This window comes from Xiphophorus maculatus, chromosome 22 (assembly GCF_002775205.1).
Source record: "Xiphophorus maculatus strain JP 163 A chromosome 22, X_maculatus-5.0-male, whole genome shotgun sequence".
NCBI lineage: Eukaryota > Metazoa > Chordata > Actinopteri > Cyprinodontiformes > Poeciliidae > Xiphophorus > Xiphophorus maculatus.
The window spans coordinates 27,033,012-27,046,622 of NC_036464.1; the positions used below are offsets into that span (position 1 = coordinate 27,033,012).

The window sequence follows — 13,611 nt, forward strand, 5'->3', positions numbered from 1 at the left end:
GAAAGCATTTGATTTCCTGTGTCTGGTGAGTACAAATATATTCATAATGTTGAGGTAGTGTGGTTGAAGTTAGTCCATCTTCTGATTCACACATATGATGATCTGCAGCCAAATGTCACTTGTATTTGTTAAGCTGGGGTGGAAATTGTCTGTCTTTACTATGCACATTATGGAAAGGCTCGAAATGTATAAAAATAAATAGTTCTACGGTTTCAAAACTGTGGGAAATATTTTTGAGGTTTGTTAATAGCTTATTAAAGGTTCCTGGAAGTTTAAAATGCATCAATAAATTGTACTTGTGGCGTTCTCCTGTAGAGGGCGGTGTTGTCATTGCTTTAGTTTGCCACCGCAGTAGAAGAAGAGATCAGCTGATCAAATCAAACAGGACCTGATAAACAGCATCTGTGTTTTCTGCTTCTGATGTAGATAAAGCTGGAGGATTTTGGTCGACGTTTCTGTTCATGAATTAAATTCGGGGCGACATGAAAGGTTTATACGGCCGAGCTGCAGAGGGCGACGCTGAGCCCAAGTTTGTAATTCAGGAAACGGTGAGTTGGGCTTTAAATTCATACATTATTAATAATCCAGACCTCAGCGCACTAAAAAGCTCTGGCTGTTCTTGTTCCTTTCCTGGTTTAATACATCTGGATCCAATGATGGCTCGTTAGAAGGCCTAAGAACTTTGACATGCTGAAAAGGTTGTTGGTACCAGAAGGGAGAGAACTAAACCGTGCAGGATTCCGGCCCTCGAGGACCGACTTTGGGCGCCCCTGTTCTGACCAATGTTCCTGGTGGTGGGAGCATCATGGTGTGGGGTTGTTTTGCATTTGGGTGAAAAATCATATTAAACGAAAGAGCTAAATAATCAAAACAAATATTACTGGCACATTTGCTGAGAAAGTTAAATGCAAATTATTCAATTAAGGCGGTAAAATTTCTAAAACTAGCATTTGTTATTTTACCAATATTTAAATTCATTAGCTGATTGATACTAGAAGCTTGTCGATGGCTATTGCAACTTGATGAGGAAAATTAAACCAAATACTACTGTGGGGTGTATGCATATTTTTCACTGTATAAAGTCACTATAAATTGAAGTTATGGCTCCTAATTTATTTTTAATTTTAGTACAATTCTGCTTGCGGCAGTATTATTTTTACATAATTTAATCTGTAAAAAGAAAGAAAAAGGTTGATATCCCCAAATTAAGTTTTACAGCCCTGGTGAGTGTATGTAGACTTCACACTGTCACTGTAGGATAAACAGGTATCTTATTATTGTCTGATCACAACAAGCATCTTTAACTGGGATGTTTCTGTTTTTCTCCAGACTCTCCCAGATGTTTTAGGCAGCCATCAGGTCAGAATGAAGGTCAAAGCATGTGGACTCAGCCCTCTAGACTTCAAGGTAAAAAAAAATCTAATTGTAAAGTATTGGATGAGAAGCTACTTTTTTAAAAACGTTTTGTGGAAACTTGCTTGTTCATAAATGTTTGTTCTTTCCAAGTGCACACACCTCCAAACCAGACTGCACCCCTTGCTGAGAGCAAGGAATGCATTTTAAATGTTATTGTGTTTTGGGATCATAGTTTGCCGAAGAAAAATAGGGGGAACAAAACATAAGAATGATTCTGTCGTGATTTGCTGTATCAGTGGTGGAGGATAGATGCAGTGGACCCAGATTGTAGAGTAATTGATGGTTTTAATGGTGATCATGTTGAACAGAGGTCCAGCCAGCACAAGTGAGCAATGAGGCAAGGAAACTCAGACACTGGAACAGGACACAACTAGAGACTCACAACATATGACAAGGATCTGGCAGGGAGCAGGTGACACAGGTGGGGTTAAATACGCAAGGAGTTATCAGCGTAATGAGGGACAACTGGGAACAATCAAGGGGTGGCCGTGGCAACACAGACTCAATAAACTGAGAAAAACACAAAATCCAAATCCTCACAGATCCATTCCGACTTCATTCACTGAAATACAGTGAAATGTGGTTGATCCCATAAAGATTTCTGTTTTTACTATTTTCTGTCATACTTAAATGTTTCTAATCATAAAACAAATGTTAATATTGAGTAAAGATTAGCTGAACAAATACAAAAAACAATTTTGAAATGATTTCATTCATCAATTAGGAGAAAGATGAAAAAATAAGTGACACTGCTTGGTATTCCTTTGGTGCCTAATAGATGTCAATTACTTTTGTTTTTCTACATTTTTTTGTTATTACTCTTTGCCCATTAATGACTGAATTAATCAGCAGTAAAGTAACTTATCTGTCTTCCTCAAGTTGATTCAGGAAGTGGGGATCCAGAGGGATTTCATTCCTGTTGGCAGAGAGGTGGCAGGCGTCGTCCTTCAAGGTATCAAACTGTGTTCACTGAGCAAATCTTACATTATACACAAACACACACATATGTGTGGTCTGAGGGAGCTTTCTGTCCACGAATTGAACTGCTCAGTCTGTGTTTTTTTCCCCCACAGTTGGACCCAAAGTGACCTTCTTTCAACCAGAGGACGAGGTTGTAGGTGAGAAATGCTTTTAAATTAAACTTGGCCTGTTAAAGTTGGGTGAGGAATAAAAGGGAAAATGATAGCATATGATTTTTTTTGTACTTTATTTAGGACAAAATGCACACTTTTGTTTTTCTATTGTTTGTTTATAATGTTACTATGTTATTTGTCCATCATCTGTCCAAGGTTTTAACAAAAATAATTAAATGGGAGTAAAACCATGTTAGCGGATCGGTGATACTGGTCCTGTATTCACTTCATATCGAATCGGATCTAAAATGTACAGTATTGTACATCACTATGGATTTGATTTCAAAGTAATGAGGGGTTAACTGCGTTAAAAGGGAATCAAAAGCAGATTATATGGAAATTCAAGTATTTAACTCCTCCCACATTTAGCTCCTACCCAAAGTCTGCACTGCAGCTGGTTTAGCTAAACCTGCTGTTTTATTCTCAATAAACCTATAAAAATAACATTTATTTATGTAAACATTTAAATAGATAATTGAAGAAATTAAATACTTTAATTCATAATGATTCTGTGTCATCTGAATATTTGTGATGCCTTTGTAGAAGATTGCTGCGGCTCCAGTTCTTGTTGAGGATTCAGTTTTCCACAAGTCTTTTTAATGTTCAGCTTATATACTTTAGTTTTTATACATTTTTATCGCTTATGGTTATATTTTTATTATTAATACTTAACACCTTGGATGGAGTAGCCTGTCAACTAATAAGCAATTTTCCCATGGGGATCAATAAAGCATATTCTATTCTAAAAACAAAATAGGCCATTTTACATTTTGGTTTTAGTTTCCTGTGTAGTGTTGTGGTTTTTGTTTTTTGAGTTTACTTTTTAGTCATAATTTTTCCTCCTTTCATTTTCCAGGAGTTCTTCCTCTGGACTCACCTTGTTCTGGACTCTGTGAAGTCATTGACATAGATGAGTACTATATAGGTAAATGCACTGATGAACTTTTTTTTTTACTTTAAATCTGCTTTAAGCAGTCAGAAGAACACAAGCTGAGAGGAGGTCAGCTCATAGATGAATTGCGAAATTGTCCTCTTGGCTGCGTTCAAAGGCGGTGGGATAAATGGATGTTATGAAACGGTTCCTCGTCCGTCTTTTATTGGCAGTCTTGGTGCTTTAAAATCTAAAGTGAAGCTCAGCTGGCAGTTTGACAGAAAACTGAAAGCACCTCGAGTCCAAAGACTCCATCCGGTCTGAGACATCAGATATTATAACCCAAGCACTTCCAGATAGAGTACCTGAGAAAGGGTGTCTGTAAATGGAACATTTATTATTAAGGAAATTCTACCTGATATTGACATCCAGAAATCCTGCTTGTCATAAAACAGTACCTTGCAAGGTATTAGCATTCTTTGAACTTTTTCACATTGTGTCACATTACAACTAAAACCTTCAGTGCTTTTTTATTTGGATTTTATGTGATAGACCAACATAAATTACTGCATTACTATCAAATGCATATGGATAAGGACACTCAGACACTTCTGCTAATGAGCAGTGTAGGTGAAGCTAATTTATTTGTTTAGCGCTTTTGCTAATTTTGAAAATGTTTAGCACACTAAACTTTCCCTAAATATTTTTTTCTGAATAAATTCTAAAGTGCTTGGTTGTTTTACAAACTTTCAGTTGAGATAAGCTGGACATCAGTGTTTACGTTTTGGATATCGTCTGTTAAGAATTTTTCAAGTAGTCATTTATATTCATTCTCATACTTTGAAGCACTTTAGCGTTGGTGTCCGCTAAATACTGTGTTGGTATAGCGCTTTAACATTAGCTTCTGCTAATTACTGCACTGGTATAGTTTTAACCCAGCTTTCACTGAATACCATGTTTGTTTAGCACTGTTGCACTAGCTTCTGTTTGTTGGCATAGAGTTTTATGGTTAGTACAACTAATTTTTATGGTTAATAGTTTATGGTTAGCAGAACTTAACTCTTTAGTTAGCAGTGATCACTACTGCCCTAATTAAAAATTGTTGCTTTCAGAAGCCACCAAAGTGGTAAATAGAGTCCAATTTAATCTTTGTATAAATCCAGCTATTCTGTGAAAACCTGAAAAGTTTGTTAGAGAACAGCATTATGAAGACCAAGGAACAAATCTCAATCCAATATTCAAAACTGGAAAGAGTATGTGTGTATGTCACCATGCAGTGCCAGTCCAAGGCCCACCAGAGGGCCCCAAAAGCACCAAACTAACATGATACAATGTATGTATATGTTTAAAATAACATTTATAATACAAACTAAATGGTATGACACGGGGCAATCAGCTGATATTACTTTCACATAGTTAAAACTTTATGACACAGTTAAATACCACTCTGCATTTCAAAATCCACATTTATTTTTTTCAGTTTGGTACTCCTGCAAGGTAAAATCAATAACCAAAATAGCACCAATATGATGTAAACTAATTACAAATGCTAATGATAGCTGGTATGTTACACACATAGAGTAGCTCAGGACTGATGAAGCATCTGGTGTTAACATGATGTAACCATGCATTATTTTCCTTCCACTTTAAAATGATCTGCTTTCTCGTGTTCAGCCACAAAAAATTCCTAATATGATTGAGTATGTAAAAAAAAAAAAGTTTAAGGGATGAGTACCTTAGCAAAGCATGGTAAAAACTGCATATTTTTGTTTGTTCTCTGCAGTTCAAAAGCCAGAGAAGCTCAGCTCTTTGTGTGCGGCGGGAGCTCTGCGTGACGGCGTCTGTGCCTACACTGCCCTACACACACACGCCCGCATGGCAGCTGGACACACACTCCTGGTGATGGACGGGTCCAGTGTACGTATAGTCAGTCTGAGGATGAACTGCGTTGTCGGGGCGGTGTGGTTTAGTAACGGTCTCATCTCCTGTAATTGTCAAGCCTTTCGGCCTCATGTGCGTCCAGCTGGCCTGTTACCACGCAGTCAAGGTTCTCACCACGTCACACTCGCCGCAGAAACAGGCCTTCCTGGAGCAGCTTCGGCCCAGCGTAGGTTTGTATCCCCCACCGCGTTGACGACCTCACCTCCTGTCGCTGTCAACTGCTGATTTTCCTCCTTCACTTCCAAGCTGTGTATTTGTTTCCTTCACTTCTTTTCTCTCCTTCATATTTTCCTTAGGCGTTCAAGATCCTTTAGTAGGTGAGATATTTTTCTGTCTTTTGCTTTAAAATCCTACAAGTACATCTCAAAGCATTAGAATTTTGTAAAATAGTTCAATAGTTTTTCTTTATTTTTAGAAAGTTAAACTTTTATGTTAACAGACTTATTACACACTGAGTGAAATGTTTCAGTCTGTTATTTAATGTAATTTTGATGTTTGCTGCTGTTGTCCCTGCTGCTGATGCTTCTTTTCCTACCAAACTTTTTCCTTCCACTTAACTTTCCACGAATATGCTTAGTTACAGAACTGTGTGACTATCCAGCTTCTTTGGCATTGACATTGATCAAGCCAACAATCTTCACCATCTAAAAAGCTTTTGTAAATTATCATTATGTAACATTACAATTTTACAAAACAATGAATTTGGAGTTTTTATTTTTCTAAGTCATCAAAATTATGTCAAATAAAGGCTTGAAATGTTTTACTTTATATCAAATTTGTGTTTCATTTTCTGAAATAAGGAACAAAAATATTGCCGGTTTTCAGAATATCCAAATGTTTCTCAGATGTACCTGTATGGCTGCTTCTCTACAGGATTGCTCATGTCTGACAAAACTAATGGTGTGCCTTTTGTTCATGTCTTCTGACACATTAACTTGTTTTATTTTCAACAACTTAGTTGTTGAAAATGCCTAATATTTATTTTATGTATGAAGCCCAGAGATGAAAATGTGCTAAATGTAAATTTTACTGCCACCACGTGGAGAGAATCATATACTGTATGCAGGTAAACTTTTATAGCCTAAAGTTTCTTATTCTTTTTTTATTGCCGGTTTTTGCTTTTTTTTCATACTTAAATTAACTATAATCTAACAATAATGCAGGAAAATGGATGCAAACGTTATCAAAACATTGGTGTCAAAATGTTTGGGTATAGAGAATGCTGAACTGTAGAATCAGCCAGAGTGGTTCGGTGTTTTATGCGGTTCTGTTTTTGTTCATACAGCCAGAGTGATTCCGGTGCATAACGGATCATCGGACCTGCTGTCGGTGGTTCTGGAGGAGACGGGAGGACTGGGAGTGGATATAGTTGTGGATTCTGGAGGTGAACTGAAAATTCTCTTCAGGATGACCATGTCTTTGTTTAAAATATGATTTTAATAATGAAACATAGGCCTTTTTTCTTTAAAGTTTGTCTCCACGGAGACGAAGAGGAGGAGGATAAGAAATTACTCCCCCATAAGCATGATATCATCAGTGTGCTCGGAGTGGGAGGGCATTGGGTCACCTCCCACAAAAACCTGCAGGTAACAGGCTTACAGTCAAATCCAGGCAGCTCTTGTTAGTTTAGGCTTTAAAGTTCTACATAAACATGTTAGTTATGAAATGTTTGTTCTGTCTGCAGTTGGATCCTCCAGATTGCAGGTTACTGCATTTAAAATCTGCCTCCGTGTCTTTCCTCAACCCTGAGGTCTGGACGACCTCATCGGCTCAGCAAGGACGGTACCTCCGTATCCTGTCCTCATATCTACAGCCTCTACTCATCACCTGCATTCATCTCATAACTATTTAGGGCTTTTAATGATTCATTAGAACCATTCTCTTATAATAATACATCAAAATTATATAGAAATTTACAAGGAATAGTAGTTGAAACTTAAGTGGATTATGATGGATAGGCCAGCTTTGAGTAATGATTTGAAGGTACGTAGAGAACAGGATTAAATAACATAACGCTTTTCGCCAATGTTTTTTCTTTTTATCTGCTCATGCTTGCATGCTAGTATGTACGCTTTCATACCTTTGCAGGGGGTATTATAGATAGTTTAACCCGTTAAAGTTAAAAACAATAATTGGCTTCACAAGTTTGATTTTATTGTGGATTTTATCTAAAAAGCTAGATCCTGTTTGAGACCTGTTTCTCGTGAAAGCTTTCCACCCTCAGAAAGCTGTTCAACTGAATTCTTAAAGGCCAAAAATTAATAATTAGCATATGTAAACTTCTGACCTGGGCTGTACATAAAGTCTTTAACAGCTGTTCTTAGATATTCTAAAAGACATTGTGGAGAAGATGTCAGCTGGAGTTCTCAGGTAACTTTGAAAAACATGCCATTTGTGTGTTTTATCCCGATATATAAAATATCAGAAAACATTGACTGATGTTCAACATAATCACATCTGGCTTCTCTTCCCTGCAGACCTCAGATGAAGGAAGCTGTTCCTCTATATGAAGCCACAGTTGCCATGGAGACTGTCCAGCGTCATCCCAAGAAAAAGGCCGTCGTTCAGCTCTAGGCGAGAAAAAACCCCTCATTCAGTTCTGGGTCCAAATTTTTTACCTACTTCACAGTGGGAATGAAGTCGTTTAAAAGCAGTTTAAAAATTACACTGACGTCTAAAAGCTCTTTTTTCCAGAGCCGACACTTCAGTGAACTGCACAATGTTGGAACCCATTAAGACAGCAGTATTTCAGCATTTCTCCATATGGAAATTAATAAGAAATAATATTATTAAATCAATGTTCTTTTTAACAGATTCCAAGAAAGAAATGCATGTTTTGTTCTGGATATTTGTTTAAACTATGTTGGTAACATAATAAAATTGAATGTGAAAAATTAAAGGCAGTAGTGTCTGCTGTAGAACTGCTGAACGTAAACAAACATTTTTGTTTACATTCTTTAAAAATTTTATTTAAAAAATGTTTGAGGCATATGAATACTTTTGAAAGGCACTTTCGAAGAATTTCTGATGTCTTGTGATGGAGGTCCACAGATGGAGGCTTCGGGGTGCACCGTTAAATTGGCCCATATATCATTCATTTTGGGAGATTGGCGATCGGCCGATTTCTACATGAGAAACTGATCGTATCCACAAAACCAAACACTTTGTGGCTGATTTTCAGACTTTTAGCAACTTTTCAGCCAAATCAGAATTGGCAGGTCAGGATTTTGTAAAGATCGGTGATTGTCCAGAAAACTGCAATTGGTGCACCACTATTTCTTATAATCTTTGGATCAAACCGGCACTTTTAATGTCTTTTTAGCAGCTTTGTGGGCAGGAAGAAGTATGATACAGCAGCTGTGTGAACAGAAGACCGGTAAGGTGTCAGCTCATCGCTCCAACGTTTGCTTTGCATGAGGAAGTCTCTTTTTCTAGAGTTACAGAGTCTTTCAGAGCTGTAACACAGCTCTCCAAGATCCTCCTCTCCTCCTGGCGCAATTCCCTCACCACCTCCAGCTGCTCCCTGACTGGCCCCCCACACTGACCCAGAAGCTGGGAGATCTAAACACAGAAAGATGAAACATTTCAGTCCCATTTTTATTCCAGGAAATACTTTGATCTGTGTTTATGTGCACCTTATCCAGAGCTATGTGTGTATCTTTCAGCAGCTGTTGACATAAAGTCCTGGCTGTCTGGCTGCTTCTCACTTCTGTCTTTTCATCAACAACCTGACCGAGCAGCGCTGACCTCCACAGGTGGCTGAAAAACACAAATATAACCAAAACTTATCACACAAGCTGGGTCAAGAAGAAAGCTGATCAACTGTGATTGAAAGACCACATTTGTTTTGACAGATTTTCTGTAGGTTCCATCAACTCAAATTTAAGATTGTTTAAGACTGTTATGAATGAAAATTAAGACTTATGTTGCAAAAAAGCTAGCTAGCTATCACTTATCCATGGTAGAGGCAAAACATCTAGGTAGCTTTTTTACCCATGACCTATGCAGGAAAGCCAGATAGCGTCTTGCTTCTATCACTGGCAAGTGAAACCTAGCTATCACTTACCTTTGCTAACTATAAATATATAGCAAAGGTATATTAGCAGCTAGTTACCAGTAGCTGCAACCACTTTGAGTCACAGAAAGCAATGGAGATGTCTGTGAGCGACTCAAACGTTCAACAGAAAAGTCCCAAGGAAAAAAACATCTACATAGTATATGTAAGACTACGCCATAATCTGAAATCTTACATTTTGTTAGCATATTTAAGGCCAAATTCATTTCTTAAAATTAGCTTATGACATTTCAAGGCATTAATTTTAGATGCATAAATTTAATGCACCAACACCCTGTGGGATGAAGTTTGTTTGGCAGATGAAAAGGTCATCATACTACAGTGTTTGTGGCAGAGACAGCAGTCTGAGAGCCACCATCAGCCTCCAACTGGGACCTTCACTGGACACGGTGAGATTCCTGTCAGGAAGGACGAGAAATAAATGAAAGTTTGTTAAATAAATAAAAAAATCTTTTAATATCTGCTTCTTCAAAGTTTACTGTCTAAATAGGTTATTTAGGGTTCAGTTTTATTGTTTCTGTGCAAAATGTAATATTTTTGTGTACATTTGTTTAGTTTGGCAATATTTAATCTAAAACCGTAACAGTGCTGTTCCACCCACTTTGGTGGAATTCTTTAAAAACATTGTCAGAGTCGGTGTTTTGCTTTCATAGGAGGGTGAGTTACAGTTTTTCCATGGAACAATGTAAACCAGTTAAACAAGTCAATGTAGCAATGAAACATGGAAACATTTATGGCACAGACTTACTCAAGGAAATGATTCTCTCTGAGGAACTTCATCTTCTGATCCAAACTCTTCTCACCTCTTAAAATGTCACACAGTAAGTCTGAGGAACCACAGTAAAAGATTAGCATTTTTAGGATGCTGCGTAAAATTTATTCCATTAAGAACTTTTACTTTAATTATAAGTATTAAGATATTATAACATTGTCTTAGCAGACTACAAAACTAGTAGAGGTGCACCGATTGTAGTTTTCCAACTGATCACTTACCTTTTGGTCAATACTGATGTTTTTGTCTACAAAGTCACTAAATATAGCAAAAAAATCCCTCAGTAGTTGATCTTCAGATACTTGCAGAGGTTGATAAGATCAGTGGTTGTGATGGGTTTGATTGGCAAGTATTAGCTGATCACCCAAAATTTAAGAAATCGAGGTTGATTTATTGGTGCACCCTGATATAAAACCTATTATTTATTATGATACTGCCTTTGACTAGACCCAGACCTTCTACTGATGTTTACGACTTACCTGGTTCCACATACACGACGCTATGTGGATTATTCATGGCAACGAATCCGTACTCCAAAAGCAGGCGCTGGTTGTCATGGGAACCATAGTTAATGAATACCTGCTCATAGCGTGGTGTACCACAGACACTACTGATTTCATAGCATTTTGTCTGTTCATTAAAACCCGCTTTTACCTGGTGGGAAAAGATGATATAAACCCAACAATGAATATGGTTCAGATGGAAAACGAGTATCGACACGAAATCAAAAGTGATTCATGTTGAAAATGTCCGCGTTACCTGGACATCAGGGCGGTGGTTGAGGAGGTCCAGGAAGGGAGCTAAAGCGTAAGTATCAGGTCCAGATAGGAAGCAGCTGGATGGCCGGGACATGAAGACAGAGCGCGTGTTTACGCTGCACCAAGCCCACCTGAAGGAGTCACAACAGCTGAAATAGCAGACTGAACCAGGTTTGGTGATCATCAGTGTGTTTGTGTACCTCAGAGCTTCATATGTCAGCACATCTTCTGTGGGTCGGCTCAGAACTGGCTGCAGAGTCCTGTACAGATCAACAAACACAGATGTTTGCAAAACCACTGATACTCCTTTAACTGTCACATTTTAACACGCTACAACTACAGACACCAATGTATTTTACTGGGATGTCATGTATAGACCAACACACACTGCGAAATCAAGCATCCCAAAGTTGAACAGAAAACGAAGCTCAACTCACCTGAAAAACTCCTGATTGGAGGAGTGCATCTCACGCACCGCCCCCCTCTGCTCTAAGCCCCGCCTCCTCACGCCGGCCGGCAGGACGTCTATCACCTCGTCTGAGAAACACGCGGGGCAGGCATAAGAGCTGGGCAGCACGTTGATGTACGGGAACCAATCAGAGGCCTCCCCACGCTGGCGCTCACACACCAGGAAAACACAAAGCGCCGAGAGAGGAGAAAGGCGGGGTTTCCAACTACAGACAAGATAAAGATTCAAACTGCAAATAAAATCCCCCCATTTATGACAAAGTTAGCAATATTGCATCTTTACCTCTTGATGTACTCTCCCAGGTAGCTACTGAGAACGGTGGAAGTTGTGAGTAGACAGGATTCCGGCAGAGAAACAACCAGCTCCCCTGGCTGATGAGCAAAATTTTAAATGTGTCAGTTTTGGTTCTCCACACTAATCAGCTGTTTTTGAAGGCAACTGTTTGTTTAGGGGGCTAAAGAAAAAGAAGCCATGTATCGTTTTTCTTCTACTTGACAATTAGAACATATTTCGTCTCAGTCTATCTTCAAAAACACCCCATCTTAAGGTCGTACCATGAAAACATGTGAAATTGTTCTAGACTATTTAAATAGGAAGGAAATTATAGTATTACAAACATATTAAAATAGTACCATTATAGTTTGAAGAGTCTGCAGTCCTCTGCCTGTGTCTGAATGAAAACAATGAAAACAAACACACACTGTCAGGTTGCATCATTGTAAACAACAGGTAAATACATTTTTGAAGCTCTCCTTTAAATATGTAAAATAAAATAAAACTTCATCCAACAGCCAGGAGTACCAGAGAACAGAGCAGGCTGCAGCAGCGTTGAGCTGAATCCTCTCCGGTGGAGAAACCTCATCAGGCTGATGTACTGCGGCTGATGACTTAGAGAGACTGGAACATCAGAGGGAAATGAAGAGTGTTTCTGTTTCTGTGATGAATCAGTTTACTGCAGTGATTCTTTTCCTACCTGAATGGACGGACTGTTCACGTTTCCGTTTCCTCTTTCTCACAGTTCTTCCAGCTCTAACCCTGCAACCTTTCATGGCTCCCACCAGCTCAAGTGAAGAATAAGCATGATAATTACATTTTAAACTTACACTAAAGTTCATCATATTTTAAAAGAGTTAAAAAGTCTCTCACTTTTCCATCTGACAGGTCAGTGTGTGCAGACAGAGAATGAATGCGACTCAGAACCAAATAACAAAACTGTCCTGCTAAATGTAATGCTACCAAACATTATTTGTTGTCATTCGTTAGATCTACCGGCTACATTACTGTCCTTAATTTACGTTGCTGGACTTAGACCTGACCAGCTCAAACCACCCATATAGTAACACTGCCATTAAAGGTTTGTCTGGCAGAAATCCAACATGGCTGCCCCCCCAACACGCTCTGAACAGAGAGGATAATGCGAGCTGGTTTTGACCATTACTGTATGTACTCTTTCAGATTAGCATCATATTTAAGAAATCTCCTGTTATTATATAAACCGAGGTTGTTTTATTCACTTCATGTAAAGGCAACATTCTTTCTAGGACGAAATAATGAGAATTATGATGTGTTTATCACTTTTCAAATGTTCCAGGGATTATACTTACTTTCTGATTACTCTTAACAATTACATTTATTTTTTCTGCCTTTGGGTCTATTAAAGGGATGGTATGCTTCATTAGTCTGCGCTAATATTTAATGTGACTAGATTAAGTTGTATGCTATGTCCATGTTAAGCTATGAGACACAAAAACAACACCACGTATAATTGGAGCTCAAATTTCTAAATGAAAACCGTCTCAGTTTGTGTTGGTTTATAACATATCATACGGACACTAACAGCTACTGTTCATAAATGCAGTTAAATTAATTGAGTTTCCATTAATAAAACACTTACTGGTCAAGAAACAATGTTGGACTTTCTATCCATGCTTTGCTAGGTTCTTTGCATGTTTATTTTTCCGGGTATGCGTGGTAAAGCTGCGCAGTACTGCTGGCCGCCATCAGCGCCGACACACGGTTAAAATGCGCATGCTCAGGCGCTTCGGACCGAACAGAACGCAAAAACGAATATTTCTCATTTTCTCCACGATTTACAAGTCGTGTGTCATGTGCGGTTGAACTAGGCGGTGTTTGACTTGCGACTTTGAAACCACCTCGTTCCAGACATCATATATTT

The 13,611-nt window shown here is 38.4% G+C and overlaps 3 protein-coding genes across 7 annotated transcripts in view; 2 read left to right on the forward strand and 1 right to left on the reverse strand.

The window, feature by feature from the left end:
- Nucleotides 1-353: 353 nt before the first annotated feature.
- cryzl1 (crystallin zeta like 1) lies at nucleotides 354-8,260 on the forward strand. Of its 2 annotated transcripts, XM_005809526.3 has the most exons (13): nucleotides 354-548; nucleotides 1,330-1,407; nucleotides 2,296-2,368; nucleotides 2,490-2,534; nucleotides 3,406-3,474; nucleotides 5,204-5,337; nucleotides 5,420-5,531; nucleotides 5,658-5,678; nucleotides 6,647-6,745; nucleotides 6,832-6,947; nucleotides 7,046-7,151; nucleotides 7,686-7,731; nucleotides 7,839-8,260. In XM_005809526.3, exons 1-13 carry the CDS (start codon nucleotides 483-485, stop codon nucleotides 7,933-7,935), a joined length of 1,062 nt encoding a protein of 353 aa, XP_005809583.1. In that variant the 5' UTR covers nucleotides 354-482; the 3' UTR covers nucleotides 7,936-8,260. The 2 variants fall into 2 exon arrangements, with proteins under 2 accessions (XP_005809583.1, XP_023183242.1); XM_023327474.1 differs by lacking the exon at nucleotides 5,658-5,678.
- Nucleotides 8,261-8,334: 74 nt separating this feature from the next.
- setd4 (SET domain containing 4) lies at nucleotides 8,335-13,425 on the reverse strand. 4 transcript variants are annotated; one of them, XM_014472693.2, is made up of 13 exons: nucleotides 13,330-13,424; nucleotides 12,409-12,496; nucleotides 12,237-12,332; nucleotides 12,068-12,105; nucleotides 11,718-11,806; nucleotides 11,404-11,640; nucleotides 11,167-11,226; nucleotides 10,968-11,097; nucleotides 10,688-10,862; nucleotides 10,185-10,263; nucleotides 9,754-9,834; nucleotides 8,997-9,120; nucleotides 8,338-8,922 (listed from the first exon to the last, which is right to left on the reverse strand). In XM_014472693.2, exons 2-13 carry the CDS (start codon nucleotides 12,482-12,484, stop codon nucleotides 8,746-8,748), a joined length of 1,362 nt encoding a protein of 453 aa, XP_014328179.1. In that variant the 5' UTR covers nucleotides 12,485-12,496; nucleotides 13,330-13,424; the 3' UTR covers nucleotides 8,338-8,745. The 4 variants fall into 4 exon arrangements, with proteins under 4 accessions (XP_023183239.1, XP_023183240.1, XP_023183238.1 ...); XM_023327471.1 differs by having other exon boundaries at nucleotides 8,335-8,922; nucleotides 10,968-11,226; nucleotides 12,409-12,493; nucleotides 13,330-13,393; XM_023327472.1 differs by having other exon boundaries at nucleotides 8,336-8,922; nucleotides 10,688-10,754; nucleotides 10,968-11,226; nucleotides 13,330-13,425.
- Nucleotides 12,513-13,611, forward strand: part of LOC102228648 (carbonyl reductase [NADPH] 1-like) — a 31,835-nt gene continuing 30,736 nt past the window's right edge. The window contains exon 1 of the mRNA XM_023327475.1: nucleotides 12,513-12,874. Within this exon, the coding sequence (XP_023183243.1) occupies nucleotides 12,850-12,874 (25 nt within the window). The 5' untranslated portion in view covers nucleotides 12,513-12,849. The remainder of the gene's footprint in view (nucleotides 12,875-13,611) is intronic.

Bases quoted from the DNA above. Each gene is read 5' to 3' on its own strand.
- setd4 (XM_023327471.1), bottom strand. From the start codon at position 12,484: ATGAAAGGTTGCAGGGTTAGAGCTGGAAGAACTGTGAGAAAGAGGAAA. The intron at 11,807-12,067 runs GTACTATTTTAA...TTTGCTCATCAG, and splicing joins AGACTCTTCAAACTATAATG to CCAGGGGAGCTGGTTGTTTC. The intron at 11,227-11,403 runs GTGAGTTGAGCT...TGATCTGTACAG, and splicing joins TCCAATCAGGAGTTTTTCAG to GACTCTGCAGCCAGTTCTGA.
- cryzl1 (XM_005809526.3), top strand. From the start codon at position 483: ATGAAAGGTTTATACGGCCGAGCTGCAGAGGGCGACGCTGAGCCCAAG. The intron at 1,408-2,295 runs GTAAAAAAAAAT...GTCTTCCTCAAG, and splicing joins TCAGCCCTCTAGACTTCAAG to TTGATTCAGGAAGTGGGGAT. The intron at 6,746-6,831 runs GTGAACTGAAAA...TTTTCTTTAAAG, and splicing joins TATAGTTGTGGATTCTGGAG to TTTGTCTCCACGGAGACGAA.